At 40.2% G+C, this 24,992-nt stretch overlaps 1 protein-coding gene across 10 annotated transcripts in view; it reads right to left on the bottom strand.

Moving 5' to 3' along the window:
* Positions 1 to 1,219: 1,219 nt before the first annotated feature.
* The window catches only part of rgs12b (regulator of G protein signaling 12b), a 44,545-nt gene continuing 20,772 nt past the window's right edge, over positions 1,220 to 24,992 (bottom strand). For 5 of the 10 annotated variants that reach the window (XM_013276668.3, XM_013276671.3, XM_013276669.3 and 2 more), the window contains exons 6-19: positions 16,461 to 16,482; positions 10,883 to 11,052; positions 10,204 to 10,296; positions 9,945 to 10,088; positions 8,930 to 9,112; positions 8,368 to 8,518; positions 7,935 to 8,029; positions 7,584 to 7,796; positions 6,477 to 6,550; positions 6,252 to 6,378; positions 6,074 to 6,170; positions 5,888 to 5,958; positions 3,612 to 3,783; positions 1,220 to 3,259 (exon numbers count right to left, since the gene is read on the bottom strand). In XM_013276668.3, the coding sequence (XP_013132122.1) occupies positions 2,649 to 3,259; positions 3,612 to 3,783; positions 5,888 to 5,958; positions 6,074 to 6,170; positions 6,252 to 6,378; positions 6,477 to 6,550; positions 7,584 to 7,796; positions 7,935 to 8,029; positions 8,368 to 8,518; positions 8,930 to 9,112; positions 9,945 to 10,088; positions 10,204 to 10,296; positions 10,883 to 11,052; positions 16,461 to 16,482 (2,223 nt within the window). In that variant the 3' untranslated portion in view covers positions 1,220 to 2,648. The remainder of the gene's footprint in view (positions 3,260 to 3,611; positions 3,784 to 5,887; positions 5,959 to 6,073; positions 6,171 to 6,251; positions 6,379 to 6,476; positions 6,551 to 7,583; positions 7,797 to 7,934; positions 8,030 to 8,367; positions 8,519 to 8,929; positions 9,113 to 9,944; positions 10,089 to 10,203; positions 10,297 to 10,882; positions 11,053 to 16,460; positions 16,483 to 24,992) is intronic. The other 5 variants (XM_005458583.4, XM_005458584.4, XM_013276672.3 and 2 more) reach the window with 5 other exon arrangements.

Genomic DNA, 24,992 nt, shown 5'->3' with positions numbered 1-24,992 from the left:
TCACTTGGACGGTAACTTGATTTAGAGTGGGCATAAAGTGAAACAGGCAATTGCAGTTCATCTCTCTGTTTCAATATAGACATGTTTTTCTAAATTATCATGACCGGTTAAATAAAAATCAGTCTCTGCTGTCGTCACATGTTAACCCCGGAGGAAACGCAAACACAGCGAACAACAATGAAGAATTATTCTAATGATAACCGCTACAGAATAAGATCCTCATGTGATGTGAGAGATGCACAGATATAGACGGTCCTTCTAAGTAAGCGCATGCATGTGTGAAGTGTGTAAAATGAGCATCAGTGTGTGTGTGTGTGTGTGTGTGTGTGTGTGTGTATGAGGATAAGGAAGAAACAGGACCTGGTTTTGTTTGGTGACTACCAAATAGCCCAGCATGATAAAGCTTGCTTAACAAGGCATTGAGCAGAGGGGAACCCATGCATAGCTAATAACCCAGTCCTCCAAAAATCCTTTGTACCCCGAAACAAAAGCCCTGTCCTTTTACACACGCACACACACACACACACACACACACACACAGGGCAACAGAGAGAGGAGAGGAATATCAAGTAAGATAGATAGGAGAGAAATTATACAGATGGAGCGAAGTAGACAGAGGTCGACTAAAGGATCCGTTGTATTTTCTTAGCTGTAATAGAAAAGAATTTGAATAGAGTAGCTGTCAGCTATTTCATGAATTTAAAAACTTTAAGTCTAATGACCTGAAATACAAACAGAACTTTTTTCCTGGGCGTGGAAGAAGTGCTCAGATCTTTCGCTAAAGTTAAACTATTAATTCAACTATATAAAACACTAGTAAAAGACTAATTAAAAAATTTAAATATGCTATCATTAAACGTTTAACTGTGAAAATAAAGCCAATGGTGAAGGGCCAATAGACAACTGAATTTGTAATAACTGCAACTTTTCTCACCTTTTCTTCACATATTAGTTCTCATGTCAGATTTAAACAAACATATTTACCTGGCAATCTTTAAAAAAACCTCCAAAAACAAACAAAAGGTTGCTTGAGGTATAACACTGTTCTGATGGCATTCCCAAAAATTCTCTCTTCTCTTTTTTTTAACACTGTCCCAATTTTTGTGCCTTCTAGCAGGAAAACCTCTGAGGATAAACTGAGGCGCTAACTCAAAATACATCCAACAAATCGGATATTATTGAAACTCTGAGAAAAGAAAGGAGGTCGCTCACGTAAGAGTTCAACACAGAGTTTAACCTCTAAAACATTTATTTGATCTATTTACAGACAGTACAGTTTGCTGAACAGAACAGAGGAGAATTGATTCCTATTGTGACAGAACTGAAGAAACAGTATTGCAATTCAACAATGACTACAGCAATATGGTGGCTTCACAAAGTAGACTATATACAAATTAATACTTTTAACTGATAGAAGGTAATTTTGAAGAGGAGGAGAGATGAAGTGATATACTCTCGATGATACAGAAGCCATATTAAAACCTTCGGCAGTTCTTATGGTTTTGACTCATTTGTACAATTCTACTTTCTACCACAGCCTCTGCACAGAAGCGACAGCTTAACGATCTGTTGACTGAACATGAAATGATGAAGAAGAAGAGTGAATTGTTCTACCACAGAAGCTTCTGGATCGTTTGGTCAGAATGCAAGACTGGATGCACGAGCACTCACGTCCTGTTTTTATATTCTGTGAGAAATGCCTGAGGTGAGAGAATAGGTGTAAAAACCCAGAAGTTGCTGTGCTTTAAAGAGAGTCTGAGTAAATGTTACTTCTGCATACTCTACCCATAATGAGATCAGGCCTGCTGCATGCTCAAAAGCTTGTAATAACTTCAAATATCACATGGCTCACTTGTAAATCTGAAATGTGCTGCAGCTGGATCTGAATGTGGAACACCTACTGACTCTTAAGAGATATGAACGGTTTTCTGGAAAGATGGCAGTCACAGTGACTGCTTGAAAAGTTAAAGAGAAGAAGTGAGAGTAAAATTATTTTAAAAAAATGTGGCGAGTCTTGTTTATAATTGGCTAAAGTGCATTGTTAGAATCTGTACATTGAGGGGCTAGAGGATGAAGTCTGGCACCGGTTATAACCATTTCATCCTCAACCTGCCCTCAAGTTTTCGTCTCCAGAAAGAAATCCACAGCAAGTCTGCTCAAAAGTTCACACAGATGCACACCATGCAGACAAAGTTCCAGGGACAAGTTCTGTTCAAGCTTAATGCATCCGTTCTTCCTCACTTTGTGTGTCTGACATATTTTATCTTAGATCTGTTGTTGACTTACAGTGAATTGCTGGACGCAAAGTAGGGATGTAGCACACATAGCACTTAATCAAGTCAACGTATTTACTTTGACTAAATGAACTAATTGTTGATCTATGCTATATTTTGTAATTAGTTGTGTGCATTTTTACACAAATCTGAGCGAAAATGCTGTGATGTGTAATAAACTGTAGAAAGTGATCTTTATAACTGAAAGTCACTGGATTATTTGGTTAAATGGGAGGAGGAGCTCTAGATGCATTTTGGACTGTTCAACAACAGACAAACAGCGGTCGAGTTCATACTGACTCAGGCAGGACTCCAGTCCCGCTTACAGTCAGGTGAAAAAAAAAAAAGGAGGTGAAACTTTAAAGTTTAAAGAGTTCACACTGGAGGTGTACCTGAGCTAGGCCGACCATCCTGTGCTTGTGATTTGGGACGGGGGTGGGGTTTGCAGGGAAGGGAAGAGGGAGTGACGTAGTTGAGGCTGGGGCTGTTAATGTCCCCCTCGCCCACTAGAGTCAGATCGGAAAGAGTGTCCTCCTCCAGCATCTGGACTGATTCTCCCCTGCCAGAGTCCTGGAGGAGACCTCGCTGGGCTCCCTGACTTGGGTGAATGGGGGAGACTGTGCCAGGAAATGGAGGAGGTGGTCTGCTTCTCTCCCCTCTTCCACTCTCAGTGCCCATTCCAGAGTCCAAGCTCTGGGACTGATGGCTTGCATTAAGCAAGTGGGTGCCGCCTACTCCTCCTCCCCTGTCGCCGCCGTTTGCCTTATTGCCCCGGTGACCGCTCCGAGGGAAGCTGCCGTTGTTGGGGTGATGAGAATTAGGGGTGGAGCAACTTGGTTCAGGGTTGTGGGGAGCAGGTGGAGTCTGGTTTGTTGCCACTGGTGACAGGCGCAGAAAGTCTGGGAGCTGCAGGTCGTTTTTGTTTAGCAGGCCTCGCTGGTCGTCTGCTCGGTTGCTCTGAGCTTTGGATATGAGGTCGAAGAACTCTGCGGGAACACACGCACACACAGAGCACAGCGCGCATACACACACAAACACGTGAAAGTGTGTACAAGTGTATTCATTTACACAAATTAATATCCCATGTAACACCTTTAAAAAAAATACAGTAAACACTTTCATTTTCATTCAGTAAACATGCAGCATTTTGTGTTAATCAATTAGACAGGTCAAAGCTACATTCAGTATAAGCAGAGGTGACTGTGCTACATATAGCTAGCTTTGAAAGCATTTGGTGCTTCTGCAATATCGCAGACAGGCAAAAAGGGTTAATGTAATCAGAGCCACACAGCTACAGAAACAAAGGAGAGAGATAGAGGGAGGTCGTTCAGTCTTTACCTTCAGCTTCGTCTATATTAATCTTTTTCTGCTTTCTTTTCTCCGGAGCCTTATGGAGAGAGAGAGAGTGGTTGGGCAAGGGCTGGCTGCTTGTGTCAAGGCTGGGCCCAGCCCTGCCGTTTTCCCCTTGGGGATGGGCTGAACCGGCTTTCCCTGATGGCCTGTCCTCCCCCTGGGAGCCACAAGGAGAGCGGAGCGGGGCATTAGAGCCCTGATGAATCATTGTGGAAGTATGGGAAACAGTAATGACAACAAGTGGGGACCAGTACTACTGATGGTGAGGAGGGTGACAAGTTGTAAATAAGAGGTGTGATCAAAAGGTTTGAAAACTCTGCCTATAAAAAGCAAAAATCCGAGTTGTCTCTGTGTAAAGTGCTGCAACACTTCCAGCACTTCTGGTAGATTTAAATCACTCCTAAAAATTCCCCTTCTGAGTCCTCGCATCTGGCCCTCTGCAACGTGCACTGGATTTTGTCAGGATTTGACATGTTTGTCTTGAATAGAGAACAAAGTTGACAGGCACCACATTTTAGGTTTTTCCATCCAAAGTTCTCCTTTTAACACCTCAGGATATTGCAGTAGAGCATGGATGGCCTGACCCTGGGGGACACAATTTATACACCATAAACTACTGGATGTGACACAACGAGGAGCATGCTCCTTTTTGTGCTTCTGACTGAATTCTTCAGGGTTACTGTGGGTCTGTTCAGTGGAAAACACTTGTTGGTCTGTGGGTCGAAGCCAGAGTCTGGCATTACCTGACTTGGCTGTTTGACACAGAAGTTGATTTTTGATTTCCATTTTTGTCCGAGCTCCATGGTGATAGGTGATAGGCAGGCACTTGCAAGGGGTCAGAAGGGAACTTCTAGGGAGAGATTTAAAAGTAGCAGGAGAACTGCAAGTAGCGCAGCGCTTTACAACGAGCCACCCTTGAATTTGTGTTAAAAATCTTTTTTCTTTTTTTTTTGCTTAATATTTTTAGAGTTCTGGTTCCTTGTAAAAACAATTTAATGGGCAGTGATTGACATGAGTTTCACTGATTTGGGCTGTTTTGAGAAACAATTAAATGGGATCAAATCATCGGCTGTTTTGCGATTAAGAATCAATGACAGGTACTGGAAAAACTTCAGACATATGCAGTTTAGGGCTGCCACAAACGATTATTTTGATAGTCGACTAGTCACCGATTATTTTTGCGATTAGTCGACTAATCAGATCATGCATCCATTGGACGTAAAATGTACACCTGAAAATATGTTAAACGTTTATTTTGTGACCCAGAAAGAATAATAATTGTAATATTAAAACTAACTAGCTGCCGCCATTGTTGACAACTGCGCTGGGCCGCGCTATGAATTCTGGAACACAGTTTCTTCTTCTTCGGGGTTTAACGGCAGCTGGCATCCTTGTACATGCAGTGCTGCCATCTTCTGTTTCAGTCCGTTATTACACTCTTAAATACTACTACTTATTCCTGCGTCTTTTGGGATCTTACAAAGCTTCAAACGACGCGTCGACTATTAAATTAGTCGTCGACGATTTTAATAGTCGACGTAATCGTGACTAGTCGACTAATCGTGGCAGCCCTAATGCAGTTGATCAAAGACAGCTGAGATGTTCCATTCAGACAGCCATAATGTCCATTGTGTGCACTAAGCATCATCAACGTGTAGGCTAACAGTAGCATACACCACAACACAAGAGGGACCAACTATCAACTACTTAAAGCTGCACTACTAAAGATTGAAGAATCAATAAGGAAGGCGATGAATGACCACTTCAGCTGGTCATCAAACCCCACTAGCTTCAAGAAAACCCAGACAGCAAGTTAAGGTTCTACTGCCACCACGAACTACAACCCTTCAAGTGCCCAGAGAGAGTTTTTGAGGTTCCGATACCCGGCAAAAGCTCTATGAACACGAGCTTACATTGCCCAGCGGGTGGGTTTGTTATGGAAAAAAAGAGAACCAGAAACCAGAGAGAAAAGTTGATGATGCATTCGGCCACAGGCAGACCACAGTAATGGAACATTAGGAACCCTGACAGTGTGACGAGGCTATCTGCCCCACAGCAACAGTCCACATAGACACAGACACAGCCACATAATACACCTGCACATTTGTACCACATTGCAAACAGACATGGGTGATTGAAGACAGCAACAGAGACACTTAGTAGCGTGATATCATCAACCAGGCAGTGGAGACATTCGGTGGGTTATGGAACATTCCAGAGCAAGAGGAAAATTGGAAATAAGAAGCTGTAGGAGATCTTACTGTTGTTGATTGGTTTCTGCTTGTAGAGGCCGGGAGGTGACTCTTAGAGGGAGCTACTTTCTGTTTGTCTGCTGAACAACACCGGCGTAGAGATACACATGCAAAAGGAATAAGAAATGAGACAGTTTTCACATTTGGTATTGACAGGAGAGTGTATGTGTGTGTGAATGTGTGAGTGTTCCTCACCTTTTCCAGGAGAATGTTCTGCTACATCTAATACCACTCGAAGGCCGTCCAGGTTGGAAATAGGAAGACCTAAATCTAAAGGCTCAGACTCTCCACTCTGCATCACACAGACACAAATTCAATAAGAGTTTGATATGATTACCTACAATGCCTTTCTGCAGTCTGAGGAGTGACTTACAATGCGTGCCACCAAGTCAGAAAGGTGCAGGCCATATTTGGCCACAACAGGTCTCAGGACTTCAGTCACCGGCTTCGTAGGCTTCGCTTTCAGACCCACTGATCGGTTGATGGGAACCAAGTCCAGTCTAGATTAAAGGAATACAGAGTTACCATTCTGAAATAGCAGCGTTAGTGTAAACCAAGCTTTTAAAGTCATAACGTGCCAATGTGGAACTGTTTGTACCTGAACAGGGTGCGCTTTTCTAGTCTGAGGTCCCGAGAGCACAGAGTCATACAGTCTTGGTCCAAAACAAGTGGCTGAGAAACAGAAAAATAAGCACATCAATCATTAAAGAAGTCCGGCTAGTTGCATGGTCATAAAGGTTGACAGTTGTAGCTTCTTTAGGTAAAAATCGCCACGCACACAACAAGCTAAAAAAAAGTGCCTGACATGCTTTGAACATAGGAAGTTGATGTATGGTATTTCTAACATTTTGACAAAGTGCTTCTTTGTTTGAGAGTGAATAAAAGTATTAAAGCTGTTCACCATGAAACCAAAACATTATCTTTAAATAGAGTAATATGCTAGTTTTATAAAGTGAGGATGAACTACTAGGCTGGAAGCTAATTATAATAATAATAATAATAATAATACATTTTATTTAAAAATAGCACCTTTCAAAGCACCCAAGGACACTGTACAATGAATAAAAACACAAAAACTGGAAATATACACAGAAATAAGAATAACAGATAAAAGTTACAGAGGTTTAGACATAAGCAATTTTAAACAGATGAGTTTTGAGAGTGGACTTAAAAAGAGAGAATGAACTAATATTTCTGAGGTCAGGGGGTAAGGAATTCCAAAGCCGAGGGGCAGAGCAACTAAAAGCCCTGCCCCCCATTGTAATCAGACGAGCGGAAGGAACAGAGAGAGAAAGAGAAGATGAAGATCTGAGGCACCGGGATGGGAGGTTCATCTGTACTAAATCAGAGAGGTATGGTGGAGAGAGAGAATGAATAGCCTTAAATGTATAAAGGATTATTTTAAAATGGATGCGAAATTTAACCGGGAGCCAGTGAAGCTGCTTCAGGATTGGGGAGATGTGGTGGGTAGAAGAAGTCCTAGTAATAATACGGGCAGCAGAGTTCTGGACACGTTGAAGCTTGTTAATAATTAGTTTTAATTAATAATTAGTTTATCCTGAGCCCCATGTTAATTAAAAACAGACAAGAAAACCGAGCCAGACCTACTTTTGTTCGTTTGTGTGATGTGGAATTATTTTTGATTTCTATAGAAGCTTTGAACAAAAGGATCTTTAAGACTGAACCATATCTAACAGAGTTTTACCTTCTCCCCTCCAACCAGGAAGAGGTCTATAGCTGCCAGGTTGATGCAGAGCTTCTCACAGATGCCCAACAGCAGATCTCTGATGGACACGCCTGCCTTCAGTGGCACAGAGCAACACGAGCCATCTGGCAAAGTTATACTACACTGCCTGAAGGGGGCGCCGCCTCCTCCTCGCTCTGCTGACACTGATAATGCACTACGAGAAACATCACCCTGGGAGAAGAAGAAAAAGGTGAAAAGTAAAAACTCTGATTAAAAAAAAAAAGTTTTTAATTTAGTTTTAAAGGAGAAGCTGGAGGTGAAGCTGCTCCATGCTGATATGCATCTGATCATGTTTCTTTCCAGACTGACCTCATTCCTTCCCAACCCTGACGTCCCAAGCTCCAGGCTGGCTCCTGAAGACAGCGAACCCTGAGACTCACGGCGGCCATTGCTGCCAGCAAAGTCTAATAAAAAAAAAAAACCAAAAACACCATTAGTAGTGTCGAGAAGAAAGACACAATCATTTCAAGCCTAACAGCAAAACCTTGACAGCAATAATCGAGCTTATGTAGAAAAGTGTGAAAAGACAAAATGAGTTTTATCATATCTATATGTTTAATTTAGCAAGTTCTTTAAAATGTCAAATGCAAACAGCTTTTTGGGATCTGCACACAATCAGTTTTCGGTGACCTTTATGATGAAAAAGTAACTGTACGGCAACTGACATTTTCTAGAAATATGTTTTCCTTCCTGAAAACTCTTAATCTGCAGGAATTCAATGGAAAAAAAGAAAAAGACTGACTGTAGTTAAAGTCTGTCAGCTCTCGTTTCTTGGGCCCTTTGCCAAAACTCCTGTTTCGGGACCAAGAGAAAAACATCCCTTTCTTCCGATCTCCCGAATCATCTCCTCTGTCCTCATTTACAGATCGACCCGATTTGCTCTTTTTATCCTCCTGTAGGACACAAACAAAAACAAAGAAGAGCACAAACTGTGGTGAAAACATACAGAAGTACACAAATAACCAGAAAAATAGTTCTTGTAATCCCATTACAGCATACAAAAGTGCAAATGCACAAGACAGCTGCTGATATTTTAGCCCACAAGTTATTTTTCTGACGTGCTCAAGATAGTTCATATCCCCTGGCCCACAATTTCTATCAATCATGAATAATAAAAGGATCCAAGTTGAATTTTACAATAAATGTGATCACAGTAGCCTCAACAAACTCCTATAACCTTCTACGTCTATCAGGAGGGTCCAAACCACACACTTTTTTTAAAGTTAAGAAAGTTTTTGTTTCAAACTAAGCTGTGGTTTTTTATTCTGTTGCATTGCAGAGTAGAAAGCTTTGTGTTGAATTACCTTCTTGGGTGTAGAGAGGTTGGAGCGGTCAGAGCCAGTGGTGCTGTGTTTGGAGGTGGGGCTGCTTGGGATGTGGTAAGGATCAGGCAATGGTCTGCCCTCAACCTCTGCCAGCATACACTCCTGGTACAGCAGAGACTTGAGAAACCTTGTGTAACTGTCAAACTTCATCAGGTTGAAAATCTAAAGGGGTGAAGAGAAAGGAAAAGGTGATGAGTGATCAAAAGAAAAGAGCAAAGTAAAAACGGAAGAAGAACAAAAGATTGAGCCCACAAGCAAACACTAAAAGGAGTGCAGAGAGAAAACGAGAGGAGGAGGATTATAAAGGTTAAGAAACAGCAGCAAAAACTGACAGAAGGAAAGCTTAGAAAAAAGACAAGAGGTTCACAGAACAGAAAACGATTAAACTAAAATAAGATTATATTATTAGATCAGCAAGTCTACCAACCTAATGGTTATTTATTGTTATTTTTCTGGATGAACCGATGAAGAGGAAATGATGTAAGTATGTAAGTTAGTGTTTATATGTTCAATTCAGCATTTGTATGTAAGTCTGAACCTACATCTTTCCTAAACAGTACCATGAGATCCTGGAAAAGATGTGATGTCTGATGTGCAAAAATAAAGAGGGTGCTGGTGAGGATGTCCTGCTAGCCTTGTGACTTTTATCTTAGTCTCAACATCTGTGCTGAGCTGTAGAAATCAATGGAGCTTTTCAGCAAATTCAACCCCTTCACAAAATGCACATTTATGAAGCCATTCGCATCCAAGACGCTAGACAGCAATAAAAGAGAAATACTTGACCTTTTAGGCACTCAAGACTGTTGCACATTTTCAATAAGAGTTTGTTTTTCATTCAGTTTTATAAGTAATGACACATTCATCCTTCTGGGAAATGCTCTTTTCACTTTGTTCTGACGGGGAAGGTCAGGTCAGTGTCACTTAAGCCTTTCAAACGTTACTGCTTATCACCTTGAGGCTTCAATAAATAGTTTTTTCTCACTTCGTATACTACCTGTAGTTGCTGCTCCTTGAACATGTCGGGTTTTGGGGCATTGAGGATGTCATCAGCAAGCTGAGCTTGACTGTCAATGTTAACTGGTGTTGTAGCTTTACTGGACAGGAAGGTGTTGTAGATCTCTCTGGCTCGCTGAGAGAGCTGGAACAAAGGCCAGCAGAAATTGAGAGAGGTGATTAACACATAACTTCATCCCTCATTATTACTGAAAAGGCATCCACGGGTGGATGCGTGTGATCGGATAATAACATGCTACCTGTTTGTTGTCGTTCTCAGGGACATGGCTGAAGAATTCGCACGCTTGCCAGAACAGGATATTCTCCTCACTGAACTCTTTCTTTAGGAACTCCTTTAGCAAAGGAATAAAAATGGGGATGATTTAGAAAAGTTGACCAGACAGATGCAGTCAGAAGACACAAGTACCTACACAACAATAAAGCAGGTTTAATGGTAGTGCAATTATCAACTTCTGATGTGCAGCCTGTCAACAACTGCTTATCACCACGGATAATTAGTTTTGCTTTTAGATTTCAGAAAATGATTTGTGTGAGGCAGATTTAACTGAGATAGAAACCAAAAGAACATATATATATATATATATATATGTATAGACAGTACATTTAAATGTAATGCAGTATAAAATATAAATGTGTCAGGTAATATATTTGTACCTTTAACTTTTATTTCTTTAGAAACACGTTTAAAAAATCCAACCTTCAAATAATGCTTTACTTGATCTTCCAGAATAAAAGGCCTGTAAGTCGGTCATTACAGTGCTGCAGAGTACATTTCAGTCTTTTGACAATATATGATACTGCTGACACAAAAAACAACTACCCTGCAGTTTTCCGTACACCATTAGAAAGAGTTGCTTAAAGTCATTTATCTGTCATGAGTATGCTCAGGCCAACACCAGCCAGGCGTTGTTATAGTACCGAGAAGTAGCGGACCCCCACGGGGTCCTGCAGCAGTCTCTCAAAGCACACGGCCCAGCTGGCCACTCTCCTCTCAGTGTGGCGCCGGTGGCTCTGGACACTAGGCAGGCTGGCATTACTGTTGAGGCTGTTGTCACTGCTGCAGCCCTGCAGCTCCACGCTGTTCAGCTCTGTTCACACACACACAGACACAAACACAAGCATGTCAAGTGAGTCGAGTTAATTATTATTATTGATGAATTCCATTTTTTGATTTAATTTCTATTTTAATTACATGAGTGCACTGAAAGCAGCACAGCCTTAGGCTATATGGTCCAGATTATTCTAGTTATAATATAAAGATCAATTTTTTTTCTCAGCCTGTTTTCTTCTGATTGCTGGGGCTTTTGAGTACCTGAAGGCAGGACTATCAGCAGCATGGGACTTACCAGGGAAACAGTGTCCCAGGAGACAGTCCAGTGAGACTTTCTCCTCCCACAGACATACCTGCTGTGGATTTCCATTGTTTTGTTTTTTGCTTTTTAACTCCCAGAGTGTTATTAAGCAAACTTTCACAAGTACAGTCGCAACAAATCGGATATAAACTATGTGATTTATTCTGGTACATTTTCTCCAGATGATTTGTTGTAAATAAACGTCCTTTATGAGTCCCTTTAACCCAGCGTTTCATAAATAACCAAAACAATAAAATATAACTAGTTTGATACAGTGAAGGTCTAAGATCATATAAATGTAAATTACCTTATAGCAAATATAAGCAAATTCATCACATGAACATTTTTTGTAATTTAGTTGATGACAAATGATGCAGTCATGTAAGATTCAGTATCATGTGATATTGCGATATACAATGTTCACATCAAAGTGAATTTCCACAGAAAATAATTCATGAATACAATGAAAAAATTATTCACTTCCTCTTTTCCTAAGGTCAAAGCTGCACGTAGTCACGCTTCACTTGTTATCTTTGTGTAACAATTATATTTCCTTATCCAAATCATATACTTGAGAAGAACCACACTAGTATTGAAACATTACCTTTGCATCTTTAACAGTGGAAATACTATTTAGTATCTTGCACACCCTTGGTTAAAGATAAGCTGTATCACTGTATTTCAACAGCCCATTTACATAGATTTTTGCATTAACGCGTCATCATTCTGTCCGTTTTTCCCACCGCTAGACCACAATGCATCCATGTCCCTAATGTTTAGACAAAATCAGGAGACAGAGAAAGAGGCACAGAGACACACTGAGAATAACCATAGAGCTTGAGGCCTGATGAACTGAAAGTGGGTTGCTAAGTTGAGATAAAACAAAACACAAGAACAGCCAGCGGGAAGACATCACCGGTCAGGTGCCCGAAACGACGCACATCCTGTAAATAAACTAAAAAGACCAGTATTCAGCCCACAGCTAAAGTCTTACATGACTTAAAACTTGGAAAGATACGAGGCTATTAACCGAGAAGTCCATTGTGAATTCTGCTTCTGCACATTTTTCTTGCTTTTAATGTTATCAGTGACAGTGTTCACATAAAGGTTATCTCTAATCAGTTTTTCCAAACCGCTTGGCTCATTCATTCGTCTTCAGTTCTCAGCGGCATAGTAAACAACTACAGGGGCTCCTCCTAACATTAACAGCAATCTCTCACTGTGACCGAGAGGCAAACATTTATCCATGTATTGTCTAAACCAAGTATCCTGTTCCGTGTCACAGGAGCTGGAGTCTATAACAACACACAGCCAGGACTAATTATCAGTATATCAGTGAGACAGGCTTATAATACAAAGTCGCGGCACAAAAAAACCCCAACAGGCTTAAAACGACAAAAAAAGAAGCCTCAGACACAATTTCTTGGAGGTTTTGTTATTTACTTGCTTTACATATATTTATTTCCTTACCTTGCATATTTTCCTCTGCAAATTAAAATCTTAAAAGTTAATCTTTCACATCATTCTCAGTCAGAGTTTTACTTGTCTGCAGACACAGCTAAAGGCAACACTTATTATACTTTTTCCCTGCTCCCATGAAGTCTCTGCAGTGGAGTCACAGCTGGCAGACATCTGGATCCACACACAGTCTTGGGTTCACCCTCTGATGATGAAATTTACGTCATTTGGATCTAAGCAGACGCCTGTATCTTCTAGAAAGCAACTATAAATCATCCAAGCCAACAGACAAACCAAACAGCAAGCTTACCCCGATTAACAACACCATTTCATCCACACACACACGCACACAATTGCACTGCCTTACGGCAACAGCCTCCCATAGCACTACATTGAGCACCACAACAGTGCAAAACACTACATGACAGAGATACCAAAGTGTTAACACTGCCTGTCAAGCCTCCAAATCCCAGTTTGATCCATCACTGGCAGGCTGCACTTAAACAAACCTAAACAAGCCTGATCCAAAAAGGTGGATCTTTACACAACAAGACCCCCCAAAAACACTGTAGTGCCAGACACTACAGGGAAAAAAAACTCCCATCCACTGTCCACACCCAAAGGCTTCAGAGATGTTTAAATGGCAAAATTTTAATGTTGTTACTGAAAGGAATTTTACAGCGACAATTATGATAAGCACAGCTCAGTCGGTGAGTGAGTGAGTAAAGTAAGATTTACAAAAGGAAGTTCTTAGGATTCTGTCTAATAACAGAAATTAAAAAAACCTGACACAAAGTTTCTAACTCGGTATTCCCCTGAAATTCCCTTTAATTTTCAATAGATGAGAAACAGCACAGCAAATGCAAAGTGATCTGTAGGAAAACCACAACACTCAATCATTGCCCTGTTCAGACTTTACAACATTAACAGCTGCTGTACAGACAGGTTAAACTCATCTATTATCCACCTGTCAACTGGTAGTTCCAAAACCATTTGTCTAACAAGCAATCTCCATCTTGTGGTATTTTTCTTTAACTTCCTTCACGGGCCTAAAAAAAACAAACTGAATTTTCAACATGAAAACCTTCTGCTGTCAACATGTTGGCCTCATTGCTTCCATGTGAACAAAATCTACATTTCCTTCAGTTGGAAAAACAAGTATTCAAAGCTCCAGCTATCTCCTCACCTGGGTAAAGCTGGTAGGAGCCTGTGTGGTGCCAGCGGGGCAAGTAGCGAATCCTAAGGGGTAACCAAGCCCCTCCATCCATAATCCCCCTATCGGGGCCCCTCATGAACTCCAACACAAGATGGCTGAATGCATAGTCCAAGAAAGGGCCCACATACACGCACTCTCACACACACACTTTTACACCAAAGGAGAAACAGAGAGAAGGTGGGAAATGGAAAAAGAAGGAGGATATAATGAGAAAGAGAGAGAGAGGTTGCTGCTGGTGAGCAACCTTGATGACAACCTGAGAAAGCACAGAGAGAGTCAGGTCACAACATGCACACGCACCTGCATGTGCATTCACACGGCTCTGTGAGCTTCCAGCCAGGGTAACCGATACAAGCACACACAGGCCTCAGGAAGATGAATAATTCAAAGCTGAGAGAGAAGGGAGATAAAAATGCCGGAGCACACGCGCGCGTATACATAGTGACACGGACACACGCACACGCTGCAGTATTGATGAGGAGCTTGTTAAAGGAAGGCCACTACTGAGGCTAATGAGGCCTGCAATACAGATGTTGTGGCGCATCTGGTGGAATCCAGTGGCCACATCAGGGCTGGATTACACCTGGTATATAAGGAGATGATTTGAAGCTACATTTTACACATTCTTTTAATTTTTTTCAATAAATCAGTCTAAACATTGAAATGAGGCAATTTTAGACTGGAGCTTGATCATTTACAGCAAAGGAAATGGGCTCCTACATTATGCAGGAGGGAAGCTGGCTAAAATCTACTCAATATACATAATTTATGTATCATAACATATAGCGGTTTTAGCCCAAATACAAATGGTTCATGGATGCTCAGCGAAAACATTCTAATGAGCAGCGTGTGTGTGCACAGAGTTACATTTCTCTCACCTGATCCTGGTGACAGTGATCTAACACACTGACAAAACGAGAACATCATTCCGAAATGAGGAACCTCATTAGTCCCTTAGTTATCATGTTCCCTATCTCATGCAAGAAAAAATATTAAAGGAGAGAAGGCTCACAAACAACACATTCTATCTTCCAGAGACATGCATTGTGGAAAAAGTGTTGATAAACACTTCTACATTCAAGCTCACAGTAAACACGTCCACCATAAAATTCAGAGCTTCCCACCCCGCCTCTTGTTTCTCACCTCCTCTGCATTCTTTTATCTCCCATCTGCCATAAAATTTATCTTTCATATACATTTATGGGGTGTTAAAGTGCAGTTTATCACAAATTAGATCCAGTATAACAAATCATGAAAATACACTGTGCGAATGGTCTATCATCCTGATTAAAACAACAGTACTAAGACAACTGAAAAACAACAATGACAAAAAATTAGAAAAGCACATCCTATGCAGCTCTCCAACAAGTGTCATGGAACTGGCACTGTTAGTTTTTGCATCTTGTTAAAAAAACAAACAAAAAACTATTATACCCCCACCACAGCAAGATATGAGTTATACAACCACTAACGAATGATCAAACAGCGTCTGTAACGCCTCCCCTTTGCAACACCTTCCCAGCCTAAATCTGATCAAGGCTTCTTCACAGATATTTGCAAGCCGTGGTGACAAAAGGTGAAGTTCTATCTCGTCACCTGGGAGGAGACTTTGTCTGAAAGCTTGTATTAGTACAACTGTTGCAGCGTTTTTTACTTTTAAATATTACACTGTGGTAATACGTGAACCGTTATATCTAATCTACATCTCTGTATCATAAAATACACTTATAAGGATTACAGAAGCAAAAAAGAAAAAGAAGAAAAAAACCCTACCTGTTACTTTGTTATTATATTTAAAAATTTGGCTATATCTTTAGCTTGCAGCCAGCCACCAGCAGCAGAGTAAGCACAGGTGTGGCAGAAAAGCAGGCCAAACTAGCTCGCCTGTTGCTAGAGAAGTTACTGAAAGCAGACCAATGTTAGCTCGGTGCTACTGTGAGCATGGCCACGTTGAAATGCAAGACCTAAGCTGATAAAATACTCAATACACGCTAAATGAACTGCATCCTAACAACTCAAGAATGCAAGGTTCTGTACAATTATGGTAAAACTCACAATCGAGTTTTTTTTCCATTATCGCTGATTATTCAACACCACTGTTCACTTAAAAATCTTAGAAGACGTGCATTTACTGCACTTGAAAAATGAACTTGCAACGTAGAAAAAACCAGCAAAACTAAACATGTCCCAGCTTGATGAGGACAGAGTCTGAGCACTGAAGGTGGGGTAAAAGCCACCTCTGCAGAGAAAGGGATGCATCAAAGTTATGATGCAAGACAAAACAAGATCACCATTTCTAAAATGATTTTAGAACAGCATTTGTTTTACCTTTATTTTAGTGCTGCTGTTTTTTTCTCCTTGTAATTAATACAAAAAATGTTGAATTTTCAATAAAATTCCCCAGCTCAAGTAAGAAGAAGACATGAAAATGATACTGAAATAATAAAAAAATTAAGGCATATTTACTCACCTCCATCAGAGACTGCAGCAGACTGTAAAAAGCAGAAAGACATGAGTTAGGATCTTTCTTCATCACACAGATGACACACATTAAAATCAGCTCACACAGGGTATGAGGGCCAAGAGGCCAGAGCATGCACTTTTGGCCACATGGAGACACAGACAGACTGACTGGGTTTCTAATAGGAATGATTCCATTATCAACACAGTTTCACATCATGACACAGCCAGATTAGCACCCACATTCATTGTCTTCTGCGTGGGTGGAATCGTCTGTTAACCGGCTGCGCTTGCTCTACAAGAAAACTCAAAAGGGTGGGGCCTACTGTCTGGGTGTATGTGTGAAAAGGTTAAGGATGGGTCCCGTCTCCTTTCAGTAGGTAGGTGTGAAGTTTGCCTTCTTATCTCACAATCACAAACATAGGAAGAGATGCAGAAACTCATTCAATCTCCATTTTAATGGTTTTCAACAATACAAACACGCAGATGTTAATACAGACACATAATCAAGCCAAACTTACTTCAGCCTAAAATCACATTTCCCTGACATAAACCCAAAACAACACTCAGAAATACACACATATGGCGTACAGCGGGTTTTTCTCTCAGACATGCTGAGCTAGGATGAGATCACTCAACGCAGACATCAGTAATGTAGATTACTGTGGAACAATGCATCACAGTGTGACTCAGAAAAAGCCAAAGCCAAGCAGGAGACAAAAGAGGGAAAGAAAGGAAGGAAGAAAGAGAGAAAATGGTTTGAGAAAGTTGAAAACTAAAAAAAAAAAAAGTTCAAAACTGAGTCTAGTTTGCAACATGTGTCTTTTTATGCTCTTAATCTAACCGCTAGCCTTGCTAATGGCGAACTTTCTGTTTATTCATGTTAAGAGAGCAGCCTGGTACCAAAGTGATCTGTAGGAATTTCCTACAGCGCATTTACCTATGGGAAATTAACTTTTATTGAGCTCGTCATTACTCAGCACAGACATCAGAGTGTTCTCCAGATGAGCAGAGGTTTCTATAGGTCACACAGTCCACACAGTTCTTTAGAAATGCAACAACTTAGTTTGTGTGAAATAACATGTTTTTTTTCCCTGCTATGGTTTACTGAATAATAAAATCATTCATTAGGAAGCAAATAATATGTGTTATAAGATCATTTTTATATTATACAATAAAGCTTTGAGCTGCAGCCTCATGTGCCTACTGTCAAACTGAAAGCTTTACTAGAGAGAAAAGTGATACTATCTAAAAAAAAAAATTCCCTTTTAGTTGTAGTTATTTCGGATTCACTTTAATTACCCAGATTTCTACCAGCAGCCTAGATTTGGTTTTAGACACATGTGTGGCTGAGGAGTTAAGATAGGGAACAGCATAAGACAAAAGGTCAACAGTAGGAGTACACCTTTGTGTTCAAAAGAGTTACTAAAACTGAAACTGGTATTAAAATAAAAACAGAAGCACCACAAAGTCTAAAAAAAGGCAGTGTCTGCAACTGAGCATTACATTAGGTTCCAAACTATGCAAATGTTACAGTAACTAAAATACTGCAGTGGAAGTTCTGCTGTTCTAATAGATTTGTTTACCTAAACACTCGTTAACCAATTTACAAAAACAATAACATTCTGTATTTGTAATAAGCCTATAGCATTAAAATTCTGAAATATCCAGACTCATATTCCATATGCAAACTGGGTACATCTAGTTCATTTGGTACTAGATGTGCTACCTGGTGAATTTTGGCCATTTCCTCTCTAAAGTCAGATCTGCCCAGATGGTTCTGTCAGTGTAAAGATGTTTTCATACATAAACATCAGACAATTTCAGGTGACCTTGAATTCTCCCTTAGTTACACAGCAGTAAGTCTGGGGTTTCCCATGATGCACCAAGTGCTTCCTTATCAATCACCTTTTTTTACTCCCTATGTTTATACAGCTCTCTGCATTTAATCATTAGTTATTACTAATCTCTGGCTCTCTTCCACAGTCTGTCTTTTGTCTTGTCTTCCTCCCATCACCCCCAACCAGTTGAGGCAGATGGCTGCCCCTCCCTGAGCCTGGATCTGCCGGAGGTATCTTCCTATTAAAAGGGATTTTTTTTCCCTTCCCGCTGTCCCCAGGTACTTGCTCAAAGGGGGTCATTTGATTGTTGAGGTTTTCTCGGTATTACTGTAGAGTCGTTACCTTACAATATAAAGCGCAACGGCATATGTGATTTGGCACTATATAAATAAAACTGCATAGAGTTACAATTTTAGGAGAATCAGGATGGAACATTTTTTTATAGTTGTCCTTTGTCACATGCAGCACTCAGCAGGAAATTGTCCTCTTAAGATATACTACTGGAAAAACCATGTGTGGTTTTAGGTAAGGGAGTTGCCTGGATAGAGAGTGCAAGAGGAAGGACACGGGATGCTCATTCGCTAGTCCGTTACCAGGGAGCTGCTAGGATAAAAACGGGCTAGTGTCCAATCGAACTCACGTCCCCGCATGCTGCTCTGTTGAGTGATGTCGAGAAAAGGTCAGGGCTGCAGTACATGTGTGAAAATGGCTAAAGTTTCTCATGGATTAACAATTACACACTGTCCCTTGAAGTACAGAGGTTGGCTCCAGTGGATGGAAAGAGATTTGATGTTATTCTGAAGCAGCTGTTTGTGGTACAACCACAAGAGACGATAACCAAAAATTACAAGAGACACAAAGTGATTTCACTTATTAGAGCAAAAATCAGATTCACATCTCACACATTTCCAACAGCATTTACTGTGTCTATTGTGTCTATGTGTGTTTCTGTGGGTCAAGACATCCTGGCTTTGTTGTAGTTGTGAAGCCTACAGTATGTAAGCATATGGCCAACATCTGTCAAAGATGTGTCTTTTGTGTGTAGCATGCATTTTTTTTGCATTTATGAATGTGTGTGTGTGTGTGTTCACCCCTATCCCCAATTCAGCGCTAGCATGATCACTTCCAGACACATGCTGTGGTGGAGAGGTATGGCCCCTGATCGAGGCCCCTCTCCCCCGTTTTCACTTAATTCCCCCTCTAGCCTATTTTCACTCTCTCCTTCCTTTTGTTTATTCTTTTCCCAGAATGCTGTAGCCCCAGTCTTTCTTCCTTTCTCTCACTTATTCCCTTCTTCTCCTTAAATCATTCTCATATTCTTGCCCTCCGTCTTCGTTTCCTCAATCATTCCAGTGGTGTTTCCCTTCCTCTTTTGGCAAGTCCTGGTCATTCCTGACAGCCCACAGAGAACGATTGGGGCTTTTCAGACATTCCCTCTTCAAGTTCCTCTCTCAAGCCTCTATCTGTAGAGATGATATGTAGCTGGAAAATACTTCAATATAACTGAGCAGGATACTCTCAAATGTATATCCCACTGTAAGGAACAAATGTGCTGCCAGTTCATAGGTGCCACGTGTGCTACTTTTAGCCTCCACTGGTTTCAGTTGTTATCACATCCCCTATAACGTAGGCTGAGGATAGGTTTCTTACAGATATTAGTGGGCCTTTCATGTGTATTGTGGTGAATGCACTGATAAGATCAGTAGAAAATGACACAACTTCAGAGACTGGTGATCATGATTACAGTTGTGAAGAGCTTGTTTTTTGTTGCTGTTGGAAAAAAGTAGAAACTCTGTATGTGTAGGATGTCAATTCTGGTTAAGCAAGACAGAGCTGCAGATAATGGTTCTTTCTTATTAATAAATAACACATTAGTCTTTATACCCTCAGTTAAATATGCATACAATGTCTGTTACTTGACAAAAAACATTAGATACAGATCTACCTGACTAGTATGATACCTGCATTTAGTTAACATTTTTATCTAACATTTTCATTACAAGTGGACAAACTGAAACTACAACTTCATCATATATATATATATATATATATATATATATATATATATATATATATATATATATATATATATATATATATGTATAGTCAAGAGCCCAACTGATACTGGATTTTAAAGCTAATCTCATCAACAATGTGTGAGAGTCAAAAACAATAGAAAATATAATTAAAAACATGATGAAATTATTTGCAAAACATTTAAACCATACATTTATTTGAAAATGCATCTGTGTTATAAACTGTTTAACCAATTTAGGGTCACGTATCCTAACTCTCATAGGTTGAGAGGCAGGCCATGTCTAGAAAGGTTGCCAGTCTGTAGCAAGGTTTAGCAGAGACAGACAACAATTCACGCTCATATTCACAAGCATGGTCAATTTTAGGATGACTAACAGGCAGAAAAACTGAGGTCCACACAAAAAAAGCTCTAACTGGCTGATGCATTCAAACCCACTGATATGGTGAGGTGACAGTGCTCACCACTGCTGGACTCAGAGGTTGGGATATTGGTGACCGATGACAAAACAGCCAGTTTCTTTTTTTTTTTAATCCTTGGTTGTCCTGTGGAGTACCAAGAGCACAAACAAAAGAAAAAAGGAAAGAAAAAAACGTCCAGTCCAGGGAAAAAAAACACAGCTTGGTAGAGTGCCCCACACTGTTAGACACAGTTACTTAGATAACTTAGAGAACTAGATAACAAGGTGATGGCTTCAAATCACTGGAAACATAAACATGTTCAATTAAAATCCTAACATTTGAGAAGCTAAAGCCAAGAAATGTTGTTTAATGTAATTTTAACTTTTTATCATCAGTTTTTGATGTTCTTGTTGACTCACAGATGAATTTATACTAAACAGTCAACATAGGCAAATAACCATAATGAACCACATCTCGACTTTAATCTGGAAATTCACAAAAAAATGAATGATTTTCGGTGAAAAACTTCATAAGCTTATTTTGGTATTCTAGGAAGCCATGTGCACTGAATACTGACACAGTGGAAGCGTTGTAGACCGTTACACAATGATCACATCACTGTGACACCCACTTTAACAAAAGATAAAAGCTGAATCACATGATTGCGCAACATTTAGTGGCAACACACCCTGGTCTGAACCAAAAATTCAAGGCTATGTTTTTATTAACAGTCATTTCCCGTTTTTCCACTTGATGGCTTATTGAGACCTCTTTAGAAGAAGAGAAAAAATTGGACTCATACATACATAAGACTCAACTACCTTCAGTAGGAACAGGGTGTGGTGTTGTGACTCTGTCATTCACTAGGTTACATTACATGGAGGTTGGAAAGTATTTTTTAGTCTACAGGTCAAAACTTGTGTGTTTACCCGCATTCTCCTGCTTTTAGCTCCTTGAACACAAATTGCCACCTTGTAGATACATGCCTGGACTGCTTATGCTTTGTGTGTGCATCTGTGGCTCAGCACAAATACTTTGTTAATGTACTCAGGTATCTGTACTTTAGTATTTATTGTTCTGAAAACTTTTATTTTTACTACCTACATTTGCAAATGAATGCAAAGTATTTCTATGTACTAATATTTTATTATTACATTCATATAGCTTTAATTTGCATTGCATAAAAATAGATCATATTAGAATTGTCTTTTAAAAAGTTACTTTTTACTTTATTACATTTCAAAGTCTGTACTAAAGAAAGTGAACTTCTTTACTCTTTACTTTAAACTTTTTTGAACAGAAGTATCTAAACATCTGTCTAAGTAAAGAATATCTGTGCTTTTGCCTCCTCTGCTGTTGGTGGTTATTGTTTGCGGAGGTCCAAATCCTTTATTAGCTGTGACTAGCGTGGAGCGCATGACTTACATCATCTGTTATGAAGCCTGAACGTCGGGTTCAAGCTATGACTAAGCACACTGTACAATTTACAAATGCTCACTCACAGGGTCATAATATTGAAACTTTGAATATAATAAAAGTCTCTTTAAACAACCTCAAGTTTCCGAAACATGCCCTGTTTACGTTTGAGCGTTTAGGCAGACGGCAGAAAAGGACATTCTGTTTTAATGGATGACACACAGAGTGACCAGTAGCACTTAACAAGGTGAACAAAAATGTCTATCTGTGGGAGAAAGTGTGAGGGATAACATATGCAGTCACACACACAAAGACTAGACTGTTTGTATGACAGGAACCTGTTCCTGGCTCGAACACTGGAACTTAAACGGCCACCCTTGGAAAGGAATGAGATTCTGAGTAAAAGATGACAAAAATATAAAAGAGTGCTGATCATGTCTTGTGATTTTACATCACTACAGGAGACCACACCCATAACTGAACAAATGAAAGACACACACACACACACACACACACACACACACACACACACACACACACACACACACACAGATTCTGTCCATAAAAGCTGATTTAGAATTCATAACACAGATTTTCAGACTGCACACATTCATAAACACACACATCCATCTGAGGAGGAAGCTGTTGGGCTAACAGTCTCAATGTGTGCGTGCCACTGTGTTTACTTTTAAATATGAGGTGAATAGTGGCTGCCATTTAGAAGACCAGAGTAATCCTGCCAGGACGGGGGCTGTGAGAAAGCCTAGGTTGAGCATAGCTTAACTCAGCGAGGCAAGGATGGAGTGAACAAGCTGATTCGGTTGTAATGTTTCAAACGAAAGTTAAAGAAGGGTGTGAAGCTGTGAACATGAGCAAGAAAGTCTTCCATGTAACCTCTGGCTTAGTATCAAATTTAACAATTTAACCAAAAAACATATATAAATCAATAAATAACACAGAGTAGCTTCTCTGAGTTGCCTATATCAACATCCCTGCAAATATGTAAAATTTCAAGTTTTTTTATTCCAAATTGAAATCCTCTGGAATTCTAGGATAAATCCCTACAGCGCACTAAGAAATCAATATCCACTCTCAATGAAAGGAAGGAATGTGGAGAGTGTTTGTTTCCCTACAAAAGAGCCACACAGGAGGTGTGACTCAGAGGCTGGACCGGTGATAAATTTCTGTTTTACTTGGCTTGATGCCTTAAACACACCACCATCACACAGACAAAGGAGGAAACACCATGTAAACAGATATGAATCTGATTGAGTACCCCTGGCTTAACACCTGCAGATATGTTCTCACAGCTGCCAGTTGATGTGCTAAATTAAGCAAACTTCACAAGAAGTGAGACTTCTGACTCAGCTCACCATTCCACTGTCTTACAGCTGTTATCTCTCACTTTCTTGAAAAAACACAAGACCAAAAGAGCCTACAAAAAGCAGATCTTTTCCGACATTTTTCACAGTCTCTGGCTTTGTTTCTACTTCTCTTTCTTTCTGTCTCCTGCTCTGGCTCAAAAGACATCTGGCTTTGAGAGGAAGAGAAGCAGCCGCCTCAAATATTCGTTAGTCTGTCTTACTTTATCTTTATGCAAACGTACCACCACCGAACCATTTCGTTCTTGAAAATAACAGACAGAATGACTTGTTCATTTTAACTTGTACCCCGTTCCTTTCCCAGGAGTCTTTGCTTATTTTGTCTTCATTCATATCCTGTCCCTTTGTTTTTCCTCAGCTGAAGGTAATAGATTCCCTTTCCTCACCATGTACCTTGCTCATGGTAACGGTCCCATTTTTCGTTTATCTCTCCCGTCTCACTTGTAGCGAGCAGAACAACACTTGAATGAAGTGAATGATATTTACACTCTCGATTTCTCTCTCTAACTGGTTCCATCCCTTTGTAAAGTATACAGAAGACAAATCAAAACCAAGGTTAATGACAATTATGCATGCAAGACCTGGTTATTGGTTTTTATTAGTATTATCAAAAATGGTTTCAAACATCAGGTAATATTTGAATATTTAGTTAAGATGCTTCTATGAGCATTGATCGACAAATGAGTTAATAAGAGAATTAAGACTCTCCTTACACTCCTTTCACTTCCACTCTATTAAAAAAAAAAAAACACTGACTAGAAGAGCAGTTCCTCTATGAATACCACCTGTAAAGCACTGTGTGTATGAACGTGTGGATGTATTACTCACTGTATTGGAGTTCCAGACCCGCTTGAAGGAGAGCCTCTTCCTCAGGCTCATCCTGCTCTCCTCTCAAAGAGGAGGAAACCCAGTGACTGTTTAATCTACATAACTGAACCACAAAAACACAATCACTCATGTGCACTGACGGAGTTTCTTCAGGACCTATCTAGGACTTGAAATCCTTGCAGACAGCTAACTTGGATAGAGCCATAACTCAGCAAGTCTATCGCACACTCACACCTTAGAATAAGCTTCAACTGCCTGTTAAAGTCGTATTAAGACACTGTTAACGTAGCTCACTGTTAACGTCCTTTTCCTCTCTTACAGCACTCTATAGCTCTCCCTCTTTTTCCCACACGCTGAGCTGACAGACTGACTAGGAAGTTCCATTCTCTCGCAAACACACGCACACACTGACACACACTCACACAGCTCAGTTTCCATAGTGACACGCCCCCATCAGGCAGCAGTTACTGAGAAGGGGAGGGAACAAAGGTCAGTCTGCCAATCATGTTGCAGCAAGGCCATTACCTCTCCACGCTCCTCCTGTTCCTCCCTGTTCAAATCAAAGACAGGCGCAGGTATGAGAAAATTCAACTTCTCGTCTGGTCTCAAGTATCATGAGAAGGACAGAAGACTTTCATC

Source organism: Oreochromis niloticus, linkage group LG6 (genome assembly GCF_001858045.2).
Source record: "Oreochromis niloticus isolate F11D_XX linkage group LG6, O_niloticus_UMD_NMBU, whole genome shotgun sequence".
Taxonomy (NCBI): domain Eukaryota; kingdom Metazoa; phylum Chordata; class Actinopteri; order Cichliformes; family Cichlidae; genus Oreochromis; species Oreochromis niloticus.
Note: the sequence above shows the minus strand (reverse complement) of the source record. Positions and strands in the feature narration are given on the sequence as shown.